Raw genomic sequence first — 26,661 nt, 5'->3', positions numbered from 1 at the left:
ACAGAGGGCTGCCTGGACAGTCACCCGAGGTTCCTCTGAAATGTTGGGGCATTCATCTTTGCCTACAGGCCTAGAATATCCTGTTATCATTCTCCATCTTCCAGATTTCTTTTTAATAAGAAATACAGGAGAATTCCAAGGGCTGGTTGATTCTTCAATATGCCGAACATTTAGTTGCTCCTGTACCAGCTGCTCTAAAGCCTGCCATAACAAATCATGTTCCCACAAATTCATTGCTATGTTAGCAACATATGATTTTAATATTCCTCTTTGTCCTTCTGGCCCTATACATTTGACCCATCTCACACTCTGTTTCACCTGAGATAATGTTCCAGTCCCTAAAAGATGAACATTTATATCCTAAAGAGGTCAATTTGGACGCCAATTATTGTTACATCCACACCTATCTTCTAGACCTTTAATGACAACATCCACTTATTCATATTTTTAATTTTGATATTTATTCATTTATAGATGTTTGCCAAAATACTTGCTTTATGGTTTGTCCTGAATTTTTTGTTCTCTCTTCTAGAGCTGTTCTATTATCAATACTGATTGCATCTTGGATCCATTCCTCCAAGGGTGGTGACCTTGCCTTTAAAGGCCTAGTTATCCTTTTGTACTGAGAATTAGAATTTTTCAAAAGTCAGAAAATCAAGGTCCAAATCAAGAGCAGAAGGAGAGAGAGCACGAGCAAGGAACTCAGGACCGCGAGGGGTGCACCCACACACTGAGACAATGGGGATGTTCTATCGGGAACTCACCAAGACCAGCTGGCCTGGGTCTGAAAAAGCCTGGGTTAAAACAGGTCTCACTGAACATAGCGGACAATGAGGTCTACTGAGACCTCAAGAACAATGGCAATGGGTTTTTGATCCTACTGCACGTATTGGCTTTGGGGGAGCCTAGGCAGATTGGATGGTCACCTTACGAGACCTGGATGGAGGAGGGTGGTCCTTGGACTTCCCACAGGGCAGAGAACCCTGATTGCTCTTTGGGCTGACAAGTGAGGGGGACTTGATTGGGGGAGGGGAAGGGAAAGGGGAGGCGGCGGTGGGGAAGAGACAGAAATCTTTAATAAATAAATAAAAAAAAGTTAAAAAAAAAGTCAGAAAATCAATTACTATTTGTCCAGCTTCTGAATTTGGTATCATTCTATTTACTGCTTAAACCAATCTTTGTAAGAAACCTGTGAAGGCTTCCCTTGGACCCTGTATAACGTTAGTAAATGACTCTTACTTCTCCAATTCTGTCCCAAATATTCAAAGCTGCTGTGTGGCATAAAGCCAGGGCGTGGTCATCATATAAAGATAACCTTTCTATAGTAGTATAATCTTCTCTAAGAAGATGATATTGGGAGATTTTCATACCTCTAGCGTTACTTTATTGATCAATAGTCTTAGCCTGTTGAAAGGAAGCTATTTGTTGTCCTGGCCGCCCAGAACCGAAATAATCACACAGAAACTGTATTAATCAAATCACTGCTTGGCCCATTAGCTCTAGCTTATTATTGTCTAACTCTTACATATTAATTAACCCATCTCCATTAATCTGTGCATCACCACAAGGTCGTGGCCTACCAGCAAGGTTTCAGCATGGCTGTCTCCAGAGGTGGCTCCATGGCTTCTCTCTTTACTCCTTCTCCTTTCTCCCAGCATTCAGGTTAGTTTTCCCCACCTGTGTTCTGCCCTGCTATAGGCTCAAGCCAGCTTTCTTTATTAACCAATGGTATTCTCAGCACATAGAGGGAAATCCCACATCATTAGCCCCTTCTCTGAAGCACATACTCTATTGTAATTGTGAACTAGCCTCTAAAACAGCTTTAACCAAGTCTTCTAGTCTTTACAGATAATTCTATTACAAACTGACTGTGAGTTTAACATTGCTTCACAAAAGGTGAATGCATGCCATATAAGACCATCATTTCCTTGAATGTCCTTAAGTCTAACATTGGCACAGGAATCCAATTAGCTCTTACAGAGTCTCTATTAGTTGGCAATTCCTGTAAGGTTACTGGATATACTAAGGTTGTTTGTTTGAAACCTTAGGCTATTCCTCTCTATAATGTAATGCTGAAATTGGTTCTGCATTAAATTCCTGTCTGAATCTGAATATCTCTATGATCTGTTTTATTAAGTTTTTCTAAGGCCTGTATCTTGGCAGTCAAACCAAATAGCTTTTTAAGAGATAAACCAAGAATTATCAAAACAGCAATGATATTATTTACTATTATCAAAATGATAATAGTATGTCAATCCCAGTTGACTATCACTTCATTTAATGTGTCACTTTTAAATCATGCATTACACAATCATGCAGAGACCTAACTTTATTCTAATAGTGTCTCCCATTTTTCAACGTGTGAAAAAAGCTCTTTAAACTAATTTCTCCCTTAAAGAATTCCCAATTTTCCCACCAAACCTGCTGTCAATGATGATGGAGGTGTGAAGTTTATTGTTGTTGCAGAGAACAGTAAAAGCCTGACTGGATTTCAAGGCAGCTACCTAGTTTGGCAGTAGCCTGAGAAGGGAGTTCAGGGAAAGCCCACCAGGAGAGAAGAAAACCTAGCCAGTAGGGTGGTGACTCTGGCCGTGTGTAGCTCTGGCCTATGCCAGTGGCTGTAAAGCCACACGAAAAGGCTTTTTCTGTGAATTTGTACCCCAAAAGTTGGGTGCCAGATGTAGCACAAATAATAAAAACCCAGAGACAGATATTGGGGTTCAAGCTGAAGATCAGAAAAGCAAAGCAGCCAAGCCACTAGAGAGTTCTTACCTTTACTAAGGCTCAGACAAACAAAGAGGCCATCCTACGCTCAGTGTGACTGCAGACTATGATGTTCTCCACCAAACTTCAGACTGCCCATGGAGATCCTGAGCTCGTCCTTTCCCATCTTATCCTCGCCTCTCTAGTGCTGGGACTAAAGGTGTGAACCAGCACTGCCCAGCTTCTATGGCCAACTAGTGTGGCTGCTGGTTACAGGCATGTACCAGCACTGCCTGGACTTTATGGCTGTGGCTAACTTTGCACTCTGATCCTCAGGCATTTGTTAAAACACAAAATTAATATCACTATGGACATCTTTCACTTGGGATCCTCCATAAATCTGAATCACCCCACAGGCTTTTCTTAAACATATACTGCATTGGTTGCTGTACAGGGTAAGAACTATGTACAGGACACATTTTCTTTTCTTCCAGGGCCAGTTTCCTCACAAGAAGTCCCAGTGCAAGTATGCCACTGCCCACTGTGCTCAGTGTGCACACTTACAGCAAGGCAGCAAATTAACGCAGGGCAGGAGGGCAGGCTGGGCTCCAGTTGCCTGGAACCTCATTGAAAACAGACTGGCTATACCCAACACTGCAGGCAGGACTAAGGACATCCTTGCTTTTTCCTTTCCACGAACTAGTGTCCGTTTATGTTTTACTTTTTAACTCAGTACTTAATAAGCAGTTAAGTGCAATAGTTAATGATTCCATGAAGCAGTTGACCCTCGCTGCCAAGCTGGTGATGAACAAGTCAACATGTCTCAAACTGACAGCATCCTGAGGGATGAGAACAGGTGCTTGATAGGGTGGCAGGGCAATGAAAATGAAAGGGACCAGGAAAAGCTGCTGGAAATTAAATGCAGCCCAGAGCGCAGCCCACCAGCTTCCCCTTCTCCCGATTACTCTTCCTCTAGGCAATAGGAAAGAGACCTACCTTCTAGATCCACACTGCAGAAGTCCAGATGGCAGGGATGCCAGCTGGGACGGTCTCAAGTCACCTTCTCAAGCATTTCTACTGCCCACAGGTTGGGATGGCTTCAGCTTGCTTGTTAGGTCCGTGCCTCTAGCACCTGTTTCCATGCATCCCTCTGCCCTGTTCACCCATCCTACCATCTTCTGACTCCTCTCTTAAAAGTGAGGACTGCCCCAAACACAGAAGCTTAGCACTCATTTAGGCAAGTGAGCACTATTAGCACAATATACTGCTAAAATTCTATGTGTTCTTTGGTATAAGGCCTCACAATTAGTCTTGATACACAGCTTCTTGCTTTTATGTGCAACAAGTATAAAACCTAAGGATATTACCAAATATCAACTTTAAAAAACTTTTTTATTTAATATACAGAGCCGCATAATCCTCAAAATCCAGGCTACCTCTTCAGCTCCCCTGCCCATGTGACACGTGCTAAACAAGGGACAAACAATACTGTATATGCTTTTGCAGTTCCATGATTTGTTAGCAACCGGTGAGAAGTGAGTGCCGACGAACTCCCACTGTTCTCTCAGGAGAGCCACTCGCAAACACCAGAAGCTGACAATTAAGGGAAATGCCCCGCTCAGCACAGAGAAGCGAGTGCTGAAGGCGTTCATGATGAGATAAATGCTTACATAAGTGCATCACCGGGAGGTCAAGTAGAACTGACCCCCAGGCTGCGCTCTGCACTCGGGACCTGGGGCAGAGCACCACAGTTATCTCACATTCAGTCACACACAAACGCTCGAGTCTGCCTTCTCAAAGCACTTGCTCTAGTTTTTAATGTAGTGTTGGTGTACTGAGAGTGTGTTCATTTCTTCTTGTTCTTCCATCAGGCTTGTTTAGTGAGACTGTGCAATGCTGGAGCAATAGTCCAGAATGTCCTGAATAGTGAACTCCATTGTGACTCCAGACCCAGGATAGCAGCGAGCTATCAAGCCCTCGAAGTGCTTGTACTGGCGTATAAATTCGTCTTGCATGGAGTGCCACACCACCTATCACAAAACAGAAAGTGAAAGCCAAGAACTGTGAGGGGAAATGGTCACATTATCACACACGGAGAACAGACTGTAAGAGGGATCCAGAATTTGGTACAGCATGGTAGTTAAGAAAATGCCTTCTGAAGCCAGCATCCTTAGTCCTTCTACTTTTAAGACTTGTGACCTCAAGTTCCTATCTGTAAACAAGGTGTGACTAACAAAACTTCTTCCTCCTAGTGAATAAGCAGAGTTCTTAGGACAGCTCTGCCATATGCAAGCACCCGGCATGCTTTAGCTGGTATTTCACAGACTCTACACCCACAACGGATGCAGCTCTGCACAATTATGTGTGGAACAAAGACCATCATTCAGGAAGTGCAATACTAAACACTTAAGGTCCATTTCAGACAAAGTCAAATTTTTTTCTTTAACAAAAATTGATGGCATAAATATTGCTTGATACTGGGAAGGAAAGCAAGGATGATCCAGACAATTACCTGATTCACAACCTCGCCATGGAGGTGGACATGCAGGTAATTTCAAGACAGAATTCCATACACACAATGATTCAGGCTTAAATTGAATTAAATTTATCTGCATCAGCACTATGCAATTTAAGTCTCCTAAGGACCAGGGGAGGGTAAGAACTATGATCATATCCCAGTATGACAACTGAGGGGATATACTCTTCTAGGGTTTTCTGGTGAGCCTTCTAAATCCTCCATTCCTGTCTTAAGACCAGTTACCGTCTCTTACGGTATTTGTTACACCGTTTGCTTTTAATCATTTGGCTCGTGCTATTTCCCACTGAGTACCACACTTGCCACACATTAGCACACTGTTCTACTCTGGGAAGCAAACACAAATGCAGCATCACGGTGAGCATGTCTGTGATGCTGAAACTAGCTACTCTCCCCAGCCCCGAGTCTTCTGACATAGTTTATAAAGATATAGCTTAAATTTGGTTCAACTCAGCCCCACTGCTCGTGAACGAGGCTGCCGTGCCACTCCACCTCTATGAGCACCCGTTCTTTCTGTCTATAAAATGTCAGTGCCCATGAGAGAGGCTTCAGGTCTGAAATAAGGAAATTTGAAGCTCAGGAGGCAAGTAACTTTCCCCAAATTGCAGCTTCATCTGGATCTAGATTACAGATCCATTCCTAGCTCTAACTTCACTCAGTGCTCCTGCACCATACTGAGCAAAGCCACATTCACTAAGCATAGCCTTTAAGACAAAACCCCAGTTAAACAGAGACAATAAAGCAGAAATAATTACATAGGGACCTTTCTTCCTTACAATCATCACCCTGACCTGTGCTTAATAGAACTTTCATTTGTCTTTTACTTTTTGTCTTGCTTTTTGGAGGCAGAGTGTAGCTCAGGTTGGCCTTGAGCTCACTGTGAAGCCTAGGATGACCTTGTGTCCTTGCGCGTTAACCCCCAAGTGCTGGGAGTGCAGGCCTGCGGCAGCACACTCAGCTACGGCGGCACTGCCGACGCACTAAACAGAGCATGTGTAGTGCCTGTGGAGAAAGCCCGAGTCTGTGAAGCCAGGGGATGCACATACCTGCAGTAAGTTCTCCTCTTCACATAAGTGCTTATCAACCTTCTTGTAGAGGTTATCCAGACCCTTCTTCACCTCCTTGCCAGGATATTCTTTAATGACTTTGCGAAGCTCTTGCTTGTTGAATGCAAGCTGGTAGCTCACTTCCTCCTCCCGTATGCCCTGTGCTACTCGGGCTTCAACGCCTTCAAAGAAATGCTTCAAGGAAACAAAAACAAATAATGGCTAAGGATGTCTTACACTATCACCTGAACTTCGTAAAAACCAGGCTTAAAAGTATGTGAGTGCAGAGAAGCTAAAATAACTACCATTTATTACCATGGTACTCGGTAGTTACTTTTTACCACTCAGATTCTTTTCTGTTTCTGTAATGTGAGTATACAGAAAATAATCTCATGCGCTGCATTTGCTTCATTTTCCATTTAATATGTTTATAGACTTAGGGTTTTTCTCTCTCTTTCAGCCTTCTGCAAGTTGGGATGGGATTATAAACACAAACCATTACACCCAACAAAACAATCATTTCTTAATTTTATTATCCATCATTTGCTCAAGGAAATGACTCAAGTCAAAAAAGAATGACAATGTACAAAATAATATTTTTATCTTATGTGTTATATATGTATGTGTGTGGTGGGAGGGGGGGGGTGTGAAGGCCAGAGGTTGACATCTGGTTGTCTTCCTCAATTGCTTCTCTACTTTACTTTTTGAAGCAAGATCTCTCACCCAGCCTGGAACTCACTGTTTAGGCTACATCTGTAGGTCAGTGAGGACTCAGGACTTGCCTGTCTCTGTGTTCCTGAGCTGGGATTACAGCATACTTTTACAAGGACATTAGAAACTCAGCAAGTGTTTTACCTCAAACCTATTCTCCTTTCTTTTACTTTTTTTTCTGTCTTCCTCTCTCTCCCCACATACTCTCTCCCTCCCTTCCTCTCCCTCTCAAAGAAAGGGTTTTTCCATGTTGCCCTGGTGATTTTAGAACCTGCTATGTAGACCGAGCTGGCTTTGAATTCAGAGATTCACCTGCCTCTGCCTCCCAAGGGCTGGAATAAAAGGCATGTGCCACCATGCCTGACCTTGTTCTTTTATCTTGACCAAGTTTTTAAAAACTTCCCCTGAACTACGTAAAACTTGGCCATTTAATGAAGAAAAAGATGGGAAGAGTTCAGTCAAGGTTTCCCCTCAAGTTCACTTTGTTTCCGTATTTGTAAAATGGGATAACAGTACCTTAGCTCATATGATTGTTCTATGTATGTATTATTTACTTTGAGACCGAGTTCTGCCCATGCAGGATTGAATATAATTCTTGTCTCAGCCTTCAAGGCAGTGAGGACTATAGGAGTGTCTTCCACACCTGGGTGTATCACCATTTATAGGAATTAAAGGAAACTACATACATAGAACATCTGTTAATGTCTGGTACACAGGCAGCTTCAACAACCAAGCCTTCATCCTCATTCTCCTGTGTCAGTACACAGAACGTCTGTATGCTATCAGATCAAAAGCAGGAAAGACCAAATGAAAATCTACTCACGTTTAGTTTCTCAAGAGGCTGTCCTAAGGAGTAAATGACATAAGACTGGAGGTGATCAGTGTACTTCTGCTTGGCTTCCTTCTTCTCAGCTTCTAGACATGAGATTTTCAGTCGAGAAAGAGTTGCAAAAATATGGTGGAAGTTTTCCATCATAACTACATCCCTGGGGGTCTTCTGGCTTTCATTTGCTACTTTCTCCACTAAAATCAAAGCAGAAAAGAAATGAAAACTTCTCTGATATGAGTCAAATAGTTCAGGACTAACACAATATTCTACATTGCAAAGTCTTCACAGCCTCCGGAAACAACCATCTTCAAACAATACCGTGCACATGTGGAAATTCAGTATGGAATAAAAGTAACTTTTCAAATCAGTAGAGGAATTATGAATTATAGCTGCTATGTTAGGGCAGCCAGATGATTAATATCATGGCTAGATTCTAAAATGTTCAATTACTTAAATATAAAAAGCAATTACAGGATCATGAGGATCAAGAAAAATATACCGAGTTAAAAATCAAGTTTTGTGATAGCCTTCTAAGAATGACCCCAAAACAAGAGTTGAAAACTCCTACATGAACACCATGAGCAAAATCACGAAGTACAATAAAATGGGTGAGATCATTTGGTGCCTACTGGTATGGCAAGGGATAAACTGACAATAGGGAGTAATATCTAGCACTTGTAGAGTATACATTCCATCAGATACTCAGAGCATTAAACTGATATAAACTCTCTGCAGCATAATTTGGCAAAATCTTGATAAATACATAAACCTTTGAATCACCAATTTCATTTCTAGCTGGAAAGAAACTAAAACATACTAAAGGCATATTCAGTAAGTAAATAGTGGTATATAGAAGACCGCATGGCCATTAAACTAATTATAGTTACTATAATGGTTAGTACAGTCAGCATGACAGGATCTAGATGTGAAAGATGGGCCTTGGGGCATGGCTGTGGGGGATGATCCTGATTACATTAACTGAGGCTGGAGACCCGCCCACTGTGGGTGGGACAATTTCCTAGCCAGAGGATCTTGGACTGCAAACACTAACATGCAGCATTCACTGCTACCTTCTTATGACTGTGGTTATATAGGCCCAGCTGATTCCAGCTTTGCTGACCTAACTTCTCTGCCATGATGCACTGTACCTTGGACTGTGATGTGAATTAAATCTTTCTTAAGTTGCTTTTTTTTTTTTTAAAAAAAAACTTTTTAATTTATTTTGTTTACAGTATTTTGTTTGCATGTGTGCCTGTAAGCCAGAAGAAGGCACCAGATTTCATTACAGATAGTTGTAAGCCACCATGTGGTTGCTGGGAATTGAACTCAGGGCCTCTGGAAGAACAGTCAGTCAGTGCTCTTAACCTCTAAGCCATCTGTCCAGCCCCCTTAAGTTGCTTTTTTTTTTTTATCAAAGTATTTTATCAAAGCAACAGAAAAAAATTAAACAAGACAGAAATCTATATTAATTGCTAAGGAAAGATAACAGGTTTATGGAGTTAAGCAGTTTCCAGGGTATGGAATAGTATACTAAAGTATAGTAAAAAAAAAATATCGATTACAAAACCATACATATTTTATTCATTTCATCTGATTCTAAAATAAAACATGTTCATATGAACTCACAAAAACTAGAAAATAGACTTTTAAGTCATGGGAAAGATTATTTGTAACATTTGATGTTTCTACTTTCAAACTTTTCCATGCCCCTCTCCTCTTTCACTTTCTGTTCAATTTTTGCTTTTGAAATCACTGAGTGTAAGTAATCAGACAATTTCAAATTAACATGTCCAAAAATGTTCCCAACTTAGAGGGCTTGCACACAAACCAGCTCACAGGGAAACTCCCTGAGTAACAGATAAAAAACTGCAGCCTAAGTGAACTGACTTGTAAGCACTACACAGACATCCTTGCCTAGCACCCAGAACCCTTATTAAAATGCAAAGGTCATTTTTTACATTAAAAAAAAAAAAACCCTTCAATTTCCTACAGTGATAAGGCCTCAGAGCCTGGTCCAAGAGTGGCTCTTGTGTCAGCTCATGTGCTGCTTAGCTTTCCCATTTCACAGATGCTCAATTTCAGGAAGCCCACAGGGAGTGCAGTCTACTAAAAACAGTGAGCACGTCTGCACCCAGCTTCAGAGTTACCCAGGAACAACAGAAAGAGCCACAATGGTCTTTAGAACAAACCATAAAAATTCACCATTAACAAACACTCCTCTGATTAGTTTGGTGTATGCTTTGTCCAGATCGCCACGACGTTCAGCATTTTTGAAGATTGATTCTGCAAGTCCAGCAAATTCTTCAAATTCAGCAACAAATGGAAGAATTCCTACTTTACTTTTCTTCGAGATCTTTACTTCTTCCATTTGCCTTATTTGGTTACTCTAAAGTAAGGCAGAGAGCAAGGGGAGAAAAAGCAAAGCAACTTAGAGACCACAGATAACCAAATGCACACACAGTGCACAGAGCACTGCAGAAGCTTGCTTAGAACTGAAACAAGGGAACAAAGGAAGGCGATTCTCTAGATAGAAACATTCTATACTGCACTGCATTCAGAAAATAAAAGCAAGGAAAACAATTAAACTTATTTAAAAGATGATTCAGTCAAGGATTTTGAGCTTCTGTCACTCTATCATTCATGAAGGACAGGGGCAAGACAGGTGTCCACTAAGGCTACAGCAGAGCCAGGCCAGGGCATGGAGGATGCCCCTCGTTTATTTCTGGTTGGTGGCCAAACAGCTAAGTCTGAAAAGTATAACCACTTCCAAACTAGTACTAAACTACTCTCTAAAACTTTTCTAAGACAAATTCTATAGAGATGGGGATACAAGATCAGAGAAGGATGACACAAGTCCATTATGGACTTTCATCCAGCCATCAGGATGCAGAAAGATCTACTGATTTAAGTGTGACTCTACATACTTCTCTACTCACATGGACAAATCAATTTCTACCTAAAATTTCAGTCTTGAGATATGGGAACATAAGCTGAAAAACCACATCATATATGGATTAGACAGTAATTTCTAGACTGCAGGCACTGGTGTAGATAACTCTGTCTACTACTTGGGTTTATGGTTCCGAATGCTCCACCTCTTCAGCACTAACAAACATTAGGAGGTGGCATTAGGATGGAGGGGTGAAGAGGGCAGCAGAGGACTACGGGGTCACTTATTAACTGCTGACTCTGGGAAATAACTCCACCTCTTGAACACCAGCATCGCCTCCTGAGGTGCTGGTAACCTGAGAGTCACATGACTCAGGAAGGTATCGCTGGCATCACCTCCCCAAGGAGGTGGTAATGTGAGGGTCAGCTGCATCTGTGCACTCTCAGGCCTGCGCTAGACTGCTGTGAATTACTCAGGCTATCAGGTATGACGCACTTTTCTCTGCCAGGCCATGTGCTGATAAAAGCACCAGGACCTCATGCTCTGGAAATGGACAGTGCCTGACCTCCAGGATCACTCACTCCATTATCTCAGTCTTTGTTAGCTCTTCCTTTTCCTCCCAAACGTCTTCCTGGAGTAAGAAGCTCCTAGTTACCAACACTGGAGAGGGATGTGCTGTCTGTGTGATGCTGGGGAATGAGGCTCTAGCCTTACACATGCCAAGCACACCATTTACCACTGAAATACATTCCCAATCTAGACAGTGCTTAAGCATAAAGCATGAAATGAGTTTTAATTGTCCTTAATATTTTCACCTGCCATTATTCTATGGATATTTAAGAACTAGATATAACTTACAGGCTACACAGTAGATATATTCAAATGATAAAACTCCAAAAGTACATTAACAAAATGAAAATGTTTTAAAGAACCAGGCTTATTCATTCCTGCAAACTGTAAAAGTCCAACAGGTAACAATAAAGCTACTTGTATTGTTTTTATTTTATGAGGAACATGATGATTGCTAGATGTTATTAGCAACAGGTTTCTCTGTACAGCTCTGTAGACCAGGCTGGTCTAAAACTCAGAGATCCACCTGCCTCTGTCTTTGAGTGCTGGGACTAAAGGCATGTGCCATCATGCCTACCCCGCAGCAACTGATTCTTAAAAAAAGATAGCAGTATGATTTTGCATACTATTAATTAAAATAAATTATAATCATTTAAACTATCAATTAAAATAAATCAATTTTACTAGAATATATGAAAATAACAACAAATCCAAATGCCTTTCAATTGTTTCATTAAACCAAATGTCGCAGTTCAGTAAACTGAGTCATCAGGGACCCACTGGGTCACTCGGGCAGAAGCTGTCCCTATGCATGTGCCTTTCTAGCCAAACACTCCAACTTATTCTGTTCAAATGGACTGCTGCCAATTCCCTACCTCATAGCTTTGGGGTTATGAATACCAGACCCTGGATTAAACAAATTAGCCATTTTACATAATGACGTGTTCTTGAGTTAATCTTAATAGCTTACAATGCATTTGTCAAAGTTCCTCTTCACAGTCACCAAAACATTTCCCAATGTAGTACTTAGGAAAGAAGCAGGGTCCACGTTCTGTGCAGTCCACACGTGGTGACTCATTTTGACTAACATGTAAAGGGAGTTAAAGCTATCAATTTTATCTCCTAATGCAATTAAGTTGTTCAGTTCTGGTTCAATGCAGCGAAATATTTTAATCATCATTTGGCGAATCATATCTTTCCTGTTCAGAAAGTAAGAAAATTAGTTAATTAATATAAACCTCAGGTAAATCAACCTTTAAATGTAACTGCAGTTTAGTATATAAAAATATAGCTAAAAATTGGTACTGCAGCTAAAAATGTCAAACTATGATGAACTATTCTATAGCAGTTCTGAATATAAAACTAGCGAATTGTTTGCTTCATTTGTAAAGCTGGGCACTGAACTGTGCTTTTCTTTCTCTAAGAAATCCATTACTATCTAGCAGCAAACACTAGCACGGACTCATCCATCTGTGATTTCCAGACAGAGCAGTTTAAGATGAGGCCTTTAATAGGACCAACAACAGGAGAGCGAGCACATGTAAGGACTAGCAGAGACTCCACCTGGACAGGATCCAGAATCTCCCAGGAAACATGCCTCCATGTACATCCGTGAGAAATTATCTATGCTAGACCGCTTCTGGACACGTCCATGGGATGACCTTGATAAGGTTAGTTGAGGTGGGGAGATCTGCCTACTGTGAGTGGCACCATTCCCTGGGCTGGCTTCTGGATTGTATAACAAGGAGAAAGTGAGCTAAACACAGGCACTCATTGCTCTCCTCTTCTGACACTGATAGAACATGACCACATGCTTCAAGTTCCTGCTGCCTCCACTTCCCCACCTTAACTATGGGACAAAATAAACCCTTTGCTTTACAGGGCTTTTCATCATCATAGCAACAGCACACACAGGTCCATTCTATATGGGTACCAGCAGGTTACTGAGAACTGTGTGGCTATTTCCATTAGTAACACTTTCTTATGCCTCAATCCAAGTTTACCTTTTCCATTACAAACAACAGATAATAATAAAGACATACTCAGATGAAACAGGCGGCAGTGTGCCAGAACTATGCTGTCGTGATAATGAAACACCATCCACGTCTTCTGCTTCAGTCTGCAAAAATAGTGACAAATTCATATACCAAAAGTCTGCTACATGTTAAAATACCTACAAGAAAATACTTTATGGAAAACAGTAATATTTTCACTACTATTAAAGTAACATATACATTATTTAAGAAAGTTTCATGAAACGTGTTCTTATATTTAAAAATATTAAACTGTTGCGTGGGTGTGTATGCGCACACATGTGAAGTGTCACAGAGCAAGAATGGAGGACAGAGGACAATGTGGTAGAGGCTGTTCTTTCAGTTCACTCTTTATTTATTTATTTATTAAAGATTTCTGTCTCTTCCCTACCTCTGCCTCCCATTTCCCTCCCCCTCCCCCAATCAAGTCCCCCTTCCTCGTCAGCCCAAAGAGCAATCAGGGTTCACTGGCCTGTGGGAAATCCAAGGACTACCCACCTCCATCCAGGTCTAGTAAGGTGAGCATCCAAACTGCCTAGGCTCTATGTGGGCTCCGGGAATTGAATTCAGATCATGAGGTTTGTTCAGCAAGCACTTTACCCACTGACCCATCTCACCAGCCTGTTTTTACCCCGACCCCCAAGGACTAATATAGGGTAAAAAAATTAGTTATCTTTATTTATGTGTACATGTGGTATGGTTGTGAAGAAAGGAGGACATGAGAACAGGAATGTACTCAGATGTAAAGGAAGTTTGCCACAAAAAACCAAACCAAAACAAACAAATAAAAAAAAAAAACATCCAACAACTTTAGAATGAAAACTTCAGCATTAAAAAATGTTGTGGGGCTGGAAGATGGCTCAGCAGTTGGGAGCACTGCCTGCTCTTTCAAAGGACTCAGGTGGGATTCCCAGCACCCCACTTCCCCGATGACAGCTCACAACCTGTAACTCCAGGTCCAGGGCATCCTACACCCTCTTCTGGCTTCCCTGGGCAATGTATACACATGGGGCACAGACAAACATGCAGACAAAACATGCACAGAGATAAAATAAAAATAATAAAAAATAAACATATAAATGCTATCATAAATTCTTTCTGAAGCATAGCAAGCAACACTCCTACTATGAGGAACGGACTCCCAATAGTAACAAATTTCTCACTCATCTTATGATGGCTTTGCATACGCTGGCTGCCTGAGGCATAACTTTTTAAGATGACTCTCATCTGAACTGTGATTTTTCCAGAATTCCTCTCATTTCATCCTCTTACACTTACGCCATGAAGGGGCTGAGGAGGAATTGCTATATTCACATTACGGGAGCAGAATCTGGGGATTAGGACACCAGCTACAGTGCACATGTACACTTGCAAGGCCACAAGACAAAATTGGACTCAAAGCTGATGCTCCCATCCCTCTCTGTACAGCATTATCTCTTAGGTTGTGTTTTTCTTTGGGAACACTAAAATTGGTAGGACTTTTGGTCTTTTAGATCTTATATTATGCATCCCAGGCTAGCTTAGAACTCATATAATCCTCTCACCTAAATTTCCCAAGCTTGAATTATAGACATGAGTGACCACATCCTGCTTAAAATTGCTTTTTGAATGATGTTCTCTACAAAACAAAGGCAGACATTTCCTCCTTTGTTAGGACAGAGGTTGTTGGTTTAAGACATTCTAGAACACTAGAAATCCAAACTCCCAACTACTTTCCTGTTTTCAGTATTCTGTGAATAAAAAAAAATACTTAAAGACTGGTTTATTGCAAATCTTTCCTTTTCAGTTTGGATACTGAAATTGTGAACACATAATAATAGTAACGAGGTTAATTATGTTACAGACTATGAACACTGTTCAAATAAACGTAAGCATACCATTGATGCAGACATGTTTTGATGTTGCTGTAGTTTGAAAAATTTACTTATGAAGTCCTGTTCTGCCAGACACAGTGGTTCCAGTTCACTCAGTACCTGTTCAAAGATCTGAAGGAAATCAAATGACCCAAGGATTAAAGAATTGAATTGATGCTTAAACAAATGCCACCTTTAGTTCACTCTTCAGCAAGGACACAGGTCAAAGTATGAATAATTTCCTAAGTTAGACTCCTCCAATGTGCCAATGACAAACTTTCCCAGGACTGACAGAGTAACATAATTCCAAGGTGAAACAGACTGAAGAGAAGACTCACAGTCACTTCAAACACAAAAGGAAGACAAACCTTGAAACTTACTCGAGGCATGGCAGCCGACAGTGAAGTGTTACTCCTTCTTGATTCTGTCATTCCTCAAACAACTAAGGTGTGATTTGATGTCATATTTGTAACAAATAAATGTTAATGAAGCTCTTATGTTACTTAATTGATAATTCATATTTTAGTTGCCATTTTTGATGGGGATTTTTTTTTCAGATTCAAATAAGAGTTGGAGGGACATGGTAATGACCTAAAAGTTGTCCCAGGAGCCTCCATCTCTAAAAACACTTAAGGTAATCACATGCTAGTGCTAAAAATTGCCTGTTATTTTACCTTATCAAATTTGGTTCTATCGGCGACATCAAGGTCTGAGGCAGACATGTTCCCCATGTCCAGCAGGGAGGATGACTGGGACCTGCGATTGCCCGAGCTCTGGACGCTCAGTTTATTCAGACTAGAAGTTGATCCAGTGAGTTTCCCAGAGCTCCCATGGAGACCTAAGAAATAACAGAACTTTGAAAGCTGTGTCTCAGGAACAAAAGACCTACAACCTGCCTAAGGGCTACCTTTTAGAGTCTCGGTCTTCTGGGACTTAGATTCTACTGCATGTTTTGTAGAACCCATGACACTCACTAACGCTGGGTCCTACTGCACAGAATGTTGAAGGAGAGCTCCATGTGTCTATGGACTAGCATGGAAAGGACCTTGCTGATGAGACAGTCTATGCTCTGCCCCATCCCATCCTAAAAGTAAAGCATCTGGTGCTATCTCTAAGCTCAAGTATATGGGCAGGAACAGAGATGATGGTCATGTTAGCTGTGCTAACACTACAGTTGACAGAACTCTGTAATATTTCTAAAAAAAAAAAAACCTGCAGCCAAGTATCAATCATCTCTACTTAAATACCAATCTGTGAAGTTGGACCACAAGAAACTATCAATTCCTGACATATTTTCCCATGAAAGCCAATCATTTATGATTAAACTTAGTATGTTCCTGTATCTAAAAACCTTGCTTTTCTCAGTAGGTTACTTAGCTAATGGCAGATACATGTGCATCTGATATCTTTAAAATATAATTGAAATGTGACATCACTAACCATATAAGTAGGAGACATTTGTGCTTAGGTAGAATTTAGGAATTCATCATGGCCATGGAGAAAATGAGTAACAGCCTCCACACATTAAGGAATTAATGGTTATGCTTAAAAGAACATATAAGGTTTATTCAGAATATAAACAGTGCAACACTGAAGAAACCACCCTTCCTGAATACTGCTCTGTTAACTTGCACTGTTTACTAAGGCAGAAAGGAAAAATGATGTTCTAATAAGGACAATTCAAGCTTTGACCTCATTATACAAACTATTACCACACCTCTAAGACTTTTTTCAAGGATTTATTTTTATTACTATTTTAATTGTGCATGTGTGTGCATGTGCATGTGAGTGAGGGTGCCAGCAAAGCCAGAGGCATTGGATCCCACTGGAGCTGGGGTTACAGGTGGCTGTGAGGTACTGAGGTGGGTGCTGGGAACTGCATTCAGGTACTCTCAAAAAGCAGTATGTGCTTCTAACTGCTGAGCCATCCCTCCAGTGCCCCTCTAGTAATAGTTATAGCTCTTCTAAACACAGCCTGTAACAGAAGTGCAATGTTAAGGTCTCCCATAAACCCTCACAACAAAGCTTTCAGCCCTTGCTGTGTAACTGTAACCACGTCACTTATTTCTTGGATGTACACACAACCACCATGCTGGGTTTCTTTTTCCAATACCTGGCGATTTGTTGCAATCAACATATCTGCTATTAATGTTTTCAAGACAGGTAACTAACACCTAGACATTAACAACCATGCACTGAGGGCGCCTACTAGCACAGGAAGCATACTCACTCTCTGGGTCCTGTTTGACAGCACTTTCTTTTCGAGGCAGTGTAGCTGTGATGGATTAGGTTGCAAGCATCAAAGACAAAGACAAGTTAATAAACTGCAATTTGCACAAACCATGCACAAGAGGCAGTTAGAGCTCTAGTTTAAAAGACACATGCAAAGAACTGTGAGCACTGACTAATGAGGGTGCAAACACACGGAGAGTTGCTCTGTGACTGTTGAGAAACTATGAGAGACATCTGACTACTCCTTTAATGTGGGGCTTCTACTTAGATATTCAGGAAAAGTATCAGTGTTTAAACCCTCTTTAAATGAGTGGGATTGTTGTTGGCTTAGCTTGGGAAGTTGGTACACTTCCGTTTAAAAGAATGAATTCACAAGGCTTTGTTTCTTGAGAAAATGAAGCTCAAGTAATTTAATACAGTGAAGAATGAAGGGGTCGCTTTAGGCATTAACAATCCTATATCTCCTGAAAGCCTCTGAAGGGAATCCCCACCACATTAATCTTTTACTTTATCTGTCAAAAATAATGCAGGTGGGCCTTTGAAGACAGCTTTAAAATGAAAATCAAATGTGCACTGGATTCCTTGGTCACTAGCCTGTGAATCTAGGACTAGGTGGGGAGACAGCAGTCAGGAGCTGTGTGTGGAAGAGCAGTGCGAGGGGCAGACTAGCTAGGGAAGTCTGAATCTATCAGACATCTGACATTTCTTTTATTCTCAAACTCTGCTCTACACCGTATGTATAGATCAACATTAGAGCCTAAGCCATGAACCATCTGAACTTACACTCAGAAGTTCAGGTAAAAGGTAAGAACCAAATCATAAACTGGGACTAAAGAACAAATGATAATCTAAAAGCTGCTTAAAAACAGAGAGCAATGTGTCAACCGGCACAGTGCCAGGCCACACCTGAGGCAAAGGCCCAAGTAGAGTTCTGTCCTGGTCATTCCCATGCTAGCACTGGGATGCCAGCTTCGGCCACCGGAAGTTCAAGGGGACATGGAACAGGAAGGGCAGATATTAAAGTGGCGAACTCACAATGCAGCTAACTGTCCACTAATGTGAACACTATTCCGGGGGCGTGGGCTCACCTTCCGAGAGCAAAGTCTATTTCAAAGTCTTTTTTTAAGCAGACAATCATGACTAGTCACCAGTATTGCCCATTAATAATTTGGAACTCAAAACATCTAAATTCTTTCTCAGCAGCAAAGACTCAGATAAAGTCTTAAATATCTTTAAGTAGTCTCCAGTAGATAATAAACACAGGAGTAGTGGATCAGGGCCTCTGTTTACTGCTACACTTCCACTGCTGACAATGGACATTTATAAACATTATTGAATTAATCTTCCGCCAACCCTTGAATCCAGCCTTGTATTCAACTACCTTTGGAATCAAAAATCTTAATTTCATTGAGAAACAATAAGATGGTTTCTGACACCATTGTAAAGATTTTGTAATATTAAACAGGGGCACTATAATCACGTGACTATATATACAAAGGAACTAAAATCTTATGTATATTTTACAAATAACTTATTTGTTTCTTATAGTTAAGATATGTATTTTATATATGGTTATATGTCAAACCCAACAGCTGAAGTCCACGTGTAAGCACTACCTTGTCCCCAGCGACACCTGTAAAAATAACAGTCTCCGTTGCCTCTATCTCATTAAGTACATTTGGAGAAGAGGAATGGAAGAATCCATCAAAGTTTCAATGCCAGGAGGAAAACCCTACATCTCTGAGGATATCGAGGTAAATTATTCATCAAAAGAGGGAATAATTTATATAGAGATTTTTATCACAAAGAACAGATATTCTCTTGACATCATTAACCTATTTTGAATTTCTTGAGTGATGCTAAAGATAAAATTAAGTTTCCAGAAAGGAAGAGGCGTCCCCATTCTGATGATGCCCTCTGTGTCATGTTCTTCCATTTGTAAGGTAAACTGTTACCAGCACCTATGCGGAAGGATCGCCAGAGCAAGGACAATAAGAAGTTTCTATTTAAAGTGAGGACCTGAAGTCATTGAAAAGCTAACCTTCCAAACCCAGGGGTTCCAATTGTAATTATAGTTACTATTAGAGTTCATTTACACGTAATCTGGATTATTGAAAAAAATCTCTTAGGAAAAATTTCAACCTACTTAATTGGGAATTTCTTAAGACGTGTGTTTAACTTGAATTTTACTTTTAAAATGTTAACAAGTCAAATGCTGAGAGACCAACAAACTGCTGCTATCCCCTGAATTTAGTTTTTCTCTTGTATTTGATGACAAAATAACTGATACTCTAATCTTCTGTGATGAATTATCACAAATTACCCTCCTATCCATCAGCATTTAATAACTACAGATTTATCCTTTTGCTATGACATTGCTTTAAAATTATAAAAATGTATTTTAAATCTGTATTATGTAAATTAAAATATTTTAACAAGATAATTTAAGAACTTAGAGTAAGAAAAGGCTTAAGCTTTAAGATGTGATAATAATATAAAGATACTATTACATTTTATTTAAGTTGTATTTTTATATCAGTTATCTTAAAGTATATGCAACTTGTTTTGATATACTGAAAAGAGATTTCTCAGCATAAAATGGCACATTAACAAGTGATGACAAATATACTTAATGAAACACTAAACACGTAACTGCATTAATAATATGCTCTTTGCCAAAAAAGGCATAACATATCCACAGTGAAACATCAACAAGATATAAACACACTGCTATTTTAGAACAATTAGCCTTTAGGATGAGTTAGCATGTCTGTTTTCAATAGCCTCCTGTCCCAAGACAGTATTTTATGAAGTGTAGCATAGTAAAGACAAATCCAAAGCACTTCAAAGTCTGGACCACAGTAATTAACACAGTGGCTAAAATTGGTGACATCTAAGGGCAGTCTTCTCTGCCCCGAAGAACAGATGGGAGCAGGACCCAGCAATATTCAACACTGCTGCCTGTTTCCTGCCATTGCTTAGGGCACAGGCTCATTTCAACAGCCAATGCTAAACTCAGCATTCTAAAGGGACTCCAGAGACACCGAGGAGTACACGATGTAGCCCTTTAAGGCCAGGTTTGGATTTGAATAGGCACAGAACTCCATCCAAAGAGAACTCCAGAGATGGGTACATGCAAGAGCAGAACGTGGCCTCAGCACATCTTTTCTTAGCTTGATACTTTCACTGGCTTTTCTTTTGAACAATGTTTTTGTCCCTTTAAATATTAGGAAATAAAAAGCAATATGCTCCAATATTTTGCTTTAGAAAATAAGGAACAATCACAAGAGAGATTTGGGTGACATTTCTGTATACCACAGGCAAGAGAGAAAATAAACACTTTTTCTAAATTTAAAGCAGCCAGTGAGAAGTAAGAAGCCAGGAATGACTTTTAGTTCTTTCTCTGTGGAGAGCAATGACTGACCCCGACCTGCAAAGATCTTGGGGATCAGAAACCACACTCTATCCCTTCTCTGCCAGGCTGCACCTAACTTTCTCACCTCTGCTTTCCCTAGCAACAGTGACCGCCAATCACAGTGTGAATGCCCAACTGCTGCCGGACTGATACACTATATAGTTTTAGCTTGTGAAAAAAAATATGGATACACATTTCTTTTCAAATACACTTTCTTTGAAACACCTGTAAATCAAATATATTAGCTAGCCCTCCTCTTTCTTGAACTCTATTGTGTTTTCTCCTGCCTTGCTAAAGCCTTGGAGTTACCATTCAGTAAGACTACTTCAAAAGCGGACACTGAGCCCACGCTAGGCTTACCAAACTTCTTGCTTTCTTTAGTGGTGCCAGTCATCTTGATCTTTGCAACTTCAAAGAAATCTTTGATTTCTCTTTCATATAGTCGGGATAAATAATCCATGTAATTCTTAAAATAAACGAAATACGTAGTTATTAGTAAACTAACAATTTTCTCCTTAATCGTTCCTTTAAATCCTCCATGCTTGTAAAACCGTAGTGTATTTCAGAGAATATAAAAAAGTTAGGCTATTTTCTGTCTTGAGAAAGAAAGCAGACTGAGTAGGTAAGGAAGCATATCATTAAAATTTACAGAAACGCCAAGTCAAGCAATCACACTTCTATTTCCATGGTTACGCATTGCCTTGGTACATTTTAAATGGAGTTACAACCACTCAGGCTAGGGTATGTGAAGCGGAACAGCTGAGCTTCTCCTGCCGCACTGTAACGGAGGCACGGTGTTCTAGTGTGTGGCGCACCACAAATCCAGTGATCCAATTCCCTAGCAAAGGACACTGGAACTATTTCAGTGTTGTTATGACAATGTTACAGTGGGTTTTCTGGTTCCCTGGGGCGGATTACAGAGATGAAGGGTGCAGGAATCTTCATGAGGCTGACGCCACTTCACTTTGAAGGGCTCTGGGAATCTTCGCCTTTCTCCCTCCATGCTACCATGTTGCCCGGCAGTGCCAATGGCAATGGAGGAGATCTTCTGATTTCACTGACCCTGGTCAGCTTTGGGTGTAAACCCAAAGGTCAGAATTTCATTAGTATACATACAACACAATTTTCAAAATAATTTTCTGAAAACAGATTTGATTAATTGAGCCTTAAATAAAAACACCTATTATTTAGCATAAAGACTAATTTTTTTTTTATCACATCTGTCTATCCTTACATGAAATACTCTATGTAGCCCTATAAGGATTCTTCAGTAGTAGAGCTCATGTATCTTTCCAGGTCCTAAGTTAAATGATTAAAGAATTTAGCTAAATTTCAGGAAATCTACCATAGAATAATTATTCGCAGTTATTCTTTTTTTATATGTAGTCAATCATTTATATATATGATCTTTTTATTTATTTTTTTATTGAGAATAAGAAAAAAAAAGTTTCCGCCTCCTCCCAGCCTCCCATTTCCCTCCCCCTCCCCCCACTCTTCTCCCCCTCCCCCCACTCCTCTCCCCCTCCCTCTCATGGACAGATGAGAAGCCAAGGTCAATGGCAAGGGGTTCTGATCCTACTTCATGTTCCGGCTTGGTGGGAGCCTAGCCAGTTTGGATGTTCGCAGTTATTCTTTTAAACTCAGTACAGAATTTTACCTTCAAGATTCTTTATCACAAATCAATCTATCGTTTTCTATAGAGTAGGTTCTCTAACATACTTCAGTGTCTGTTCCTTTGCAAAGTACAGATCATATCTGTAAGAAAAGTCACTCAACTAAGCAGCTATTTCCTATGATCGTGTATTAATCCAAAAGCACATACAAATTAAAATGTACCACAAAATTTCCTTGTAATATCTGATTTGAAATTTAAATACTGTTGTCCCAAGCAGCCTTTTCAATTTTGCTTTGTGCTGGCTGTAAGTTGTCTTCCAGAGACCTTTTTCTTCTTTTTAACCCAACCAGGCACATGCCTCAACTGTGAACTAAGACTGATAATCACAGTGTGGATTTGCCTATCCATGAGTATGAAAATTTTCCATCATAAAAATATGTAATGCTTCATGAATATGTACCCATGTACGCATGGGGTCTTGCTAATCTGTGTTGTTCTAATTTTATGGTATATGTGCTGCTGAGGAGGGCACTAGAACTAAGACGGAGATATGTCAGTCAGTCTCGGAAAAGCTCGGATGTCCCTAATCATGAGGGAAGCACCTTATATGCGCTCACACAGACAGATGCTGGAGTCCTGGGAGAGAAGGTGCCTGAGCAGATGGACGACATGACCACAGTCCCTATGCCTTCCACAGGCTCTAGTTATGGAAACAAAATAAGGTCTAGAGTGGGCCTGAGTGCAGCTGGGAGTGACGGCGAAGATAAATCCTCATCCCTCAAGAATTTGGGATGGGCTTTTCCTATTCATTCCACCAAATGTGAGCTGTGTATACCCAACTGAGTGCTAAAAGAATATGGGCTTGCTTGTTGGTTTATTTGGGTTCTTTCTGTTGTTGTTCTTATGTCATTTCTTCTTCCTTTTAAACAAAATTCCTGATTTTTTTTTTTACAATACTTCAACAACTAAACTGGCCATATAAGGTGTGTGTATGTATGTACACACATGTGCACCAAAAGCTCAAACCAAAGGATCAAGTAACATTCCTGGAATATAAGTCAATTTCATTTAAAAAGTTCATTAGTAGTATCATTCAAAGTTATCCTCTTGTAGGAAAAAACTACCCTCTGAGCAGAGAATGATCCATAAGTCACCACTAGGTTGGCACTCATCTTATTTCTTCACTTTAAACTACATTCATGAATAATGCATAATATGTAAAGATTAAGACAATCCTCTGAGAACACAATTAGGCAAAAAGCTTATTGATTACTTATTTGAATAGTCACTAGGGAACAAAGCACTTGTTTGCATGAAACTCTTAAGAAGATGTATTTAATTATTTAAAATATTAATCTCCTAAAACTTCAAAAGGGAAAGAATTTGAGTACTATAAATATTTTTACTTACGCACCTCCAAATCAGAATTCTCTTGATAAAACAAAACAGAATAATGTAACAGAAGAATTGCATAACACTCAAAAGACCCATTTGAGGAGCAAAAAGAATCATACCAACACTAGCAAGCCAAGTCAGATGCACATGGACACTTCAGGGGATAAACATTTGTTCTGAAAAGTATTCTTGTGCATCCACACTGCTTGTGTGTGTATGGGGTGGGGCGGAGGCCGAGAGTGGGAGAGCTGGCAGAAGTCAGAAGGTGAGTATGAGAGTTGGTTCTCTCCTACCGTGTGGGTCCTGGGAACTGAACTCAGGCTGCTGGGATTGGCAGCAGGCACCTTTACTAGCTGAGCTGTCTCTCCAGTCCTTAAAAGGCTTTTAAAATTATGGTTTGAATACATTTTACCAGATTCATCTTCCCTTTCTAAAAAATCTCAGTTTATGAATGGTAAGGTCCTCTTGCTGAAGACAACATTTAACACTGGACAGCTGGTGCCTAACTAGAGCCTCACACCTACTGATGAGTGGATTACAGATACGCAATAAAGACAAATCCAGATTTAAAAAAAAAGGACCTCTAAATGGGTCACAGTGTTAGATAAATGTACACAGGCATGGGAGAGAGAAGAAAGAGTATGAAGAGTTATAAAAAGAAATGAATGGTTTAAAAAAAACAGTCTTTAAAGAGACAGAGTACAGAAAAGTAATAGAGTAAAAACAAATATGCCATGTAAAGATGAAATATGAACAGAGTCTAGATTATGTATATTATTGTGTTTTCTTTGAATTTTTTTGACTGTAAAGGAGCTAAGTAACCAACATATATACTTCAAAGGTATCTTGTCTTCAAAATATGGGTCTAAGGATTTGTTGCTTTGGAAAAGTAGTTCTTTCGTTTCCACAGAGGATGAGGACCTGTGAAATCCTTCCAGACTAATGCAGTTTGATGGACCAAGATCCCCTGAAAGGTTGCCATAAACACCCTCCAAAATTACTTCATTCAACAAATAGCAGGAAGCAGTCTGGAGAGAACCACAACTAAATTCCCAAATATTGCTTATAAATGTTTGTTTACATTTAAAGCTGGATATAAATACTTTGCATTAGTAGGGATCTTGATCTATTGATATAGTTTAAGATCCGTTTTGTTTTATGTATATTTCTGCTCTTGATTATGACATTGTATCTGTGAAGCTCATTTAAAAATGTAATGTATATAAGCTGGGCGGTGGTGGCACATGCCTTTAATCCCAGCACTCGGGAGGCAGAGGCAGGCGGATCTCTGTGAGTTCGAGGCCAGCCTGGTCTACAAGAGCTAGTTCCAGGACAGGAACCAAAAGCTATGGAGAAACCCTGTCTCGAAAATCCAAAAAAAAAAAAAAAAAAAAAAGTAATGTATAATTAAGAAATACAGGTTAATAAAGAGTCATCTATAATAGTCAAGCTTCTAGTTATGTTAGTTAGGTTTCTAGATATATAAAAATATAGTTCAGTTAGATCGGTATTCTCCAAATCTTTCAGAGACCTTCAGAATATGGCACTTAAAATGTTTAAATTATTAACTTAAGACTTTTCATGACAATGAGACACATCTGTTCCTAGCTGTACCAACCTATTTCAAGAGGAAGCTGGGCATCGAAAAGGTTCCTTATGGAGCTGTTTAGCCATTTGGGCAAAAAACTGCTCTTGCTTGGACTGCTTGATGGTATACTGTATGGACTGGACATGCAGGACTCATAGAGAAATGACTGCTGAACTTGCCTAAAGGTGAGACTGTCTTTCAGGTTTCCTGTTTCATGAAAGAATCTGCCAGACATTCTGCAGGATACAGAAGAAAGTGACTGACAAACTGCCAATATAGGTGGAACTGTCTTTGAAATTTCCTGCTTCATGGTAAAGTCTGCCAGATACTATGGGCCAGTAGGCTAAAGATGGATGCCCCAACGGTACAAAATAACTTTGGGTGACTGTCCAGGCAATAAGATGTCTGTCATTTCTAGAGTTTTGGAAGTTTTTTACAAAGCACTTCCTTACTTAGATAATATTATATCCTTCTGGAGTCTTTGATGGAGTCAAAGAATTTATAGTTATAATTATAGTTTTCCTTAGTTATGATAAAAGACAAAGTAGATATAAATATTGTAACTGTAATTTTTGCTTGATACCTATTTTGTTATATGTAATTTTACTATGTTAAAGTTAAAATCTTCCTTTTTTATTTAAACAGAAAAGGGGAGGTAATGTGGGATTCCCCTCTGTATGCTGTGAATATGATTAGTTAATTAATAAAAAAAACTGGCTTGGACTGATAGGGTAGAGTAGAGCTAGGCGGGGAAAACTAAACTGAATGCTGGGAGAAAGTAGGTGGAGTCAGAGAGAAGTCATATAGCCCTGCCAGAGATAGACACCAGGCGGAACTTTACCTGGTAAACCACGGCCACGTGGTGATACACAGATTAATAGAAATGGGTTAAATTAATATGTAAGAGCTAGCCAATAAGAAGCTAGAGCTAATGGCCAAGCAGTGATTTAATTAATATAGTTTTTGTGTGGTTATTTCGGGAGTTTGGGCAACCGGGAAACAAACAAGCAATCTCCTTACTACAATAAACATACTTTTTTTTTTAACAGATACTTTTTAAAAAATTAAAAATAGATGTATTCATTTAAGTGTATTTTTTCCTGTATTCATGTCTGTGCATCATGTACATGCCTGGTTCCTTTAATCCAAGTAAATAACTGAGCACTCAGAAGTCCAACTATCTTTTGCTCTGTTAAAAACATACTTCAGTTTTATGTTAAGGAGTTTAAAATACAATCTAAGACT

The 26,661-nt window shown here is 39.9% G+C and overlaps 1 protein-coding gene across 2 annotated transcripts in view; it reads right to left on the bottom strand.

The window, feature by feature from the left end:
- Positions 1–4,076: 4,076 nt before the first annotated feature.
- The window catches only part of Exoc1 (exocyst complex component 1), a 39,503-nt gene continuing 16,918 nt past the window's right edge, over positions 4,077–26,661 (bottom strand). Inside the window, exons 10-19 of one of the 2 annotated variants that reach the window (XM_050149975.1) lie at positions 21,179–21,284; positions 17,402–17,446; positions 15,846–16,009; positions 15,196–15,303; positions 13,328–13,404; positions 12,256–12,484; positions 10,028–10,211; positions 7,820–8,019; positions 6,286–6,480; positions 4,077–4,733 (exon numbers count right to left, since the gene is read on the bottom strand). In XM_050149975.1, coding sequence (XP_050005932.1) covers positions 4,581–4,733; positions 6,286–6,480; positions 7,820–8,019; positions 10,028–10,211; positions 12,256–12,484; positions 13,328–13,404; positions 15,196–15,303; positions 15,846–16,009; positions 17,402–17,446; positions 21,179–21,284 — 1,461 coding nt within the window. In that variant the 3' untranslated portion in view covers positions 4,077–4,580. The remainder of the gene's footprint in view (positions 4,734–6,285; positions 6,481–7,819; positions 8,020–10,027; positions 10,212–12,255; positions 12,485–13,327; positions 13,405–15,195; positions 15,304–15,845; positions 16,010–17,401; positions 17,447–21,178; positions 21,285–26,661) is intronic. The other variant, XM_050149976.1, reaches the window with a different exon arrangement.

The sequence above is a fragment of the Alexandromys fortis genome, unplaced genomic scaffold (assembly GCF_014885135.2).
Source record: "Alexandromys fortis isolate MF-2015 unplaced genomic scaffold, M_Fortis_MF-2015_v1.1 scaffold_0, whole genome shotgun sequence".
Taxonomy (NCBI): domain Eukaryota; kingdom Metazoa; phylum Chordata; class Mammalia; order Rodentia; family Cricetidae; genus Alexandromys; species Alexandromys fortis.
Note: the sequence above shows the minus strand (reverse complement) of the source record. Positions and strands in the feature narration are given on the sequence as shown.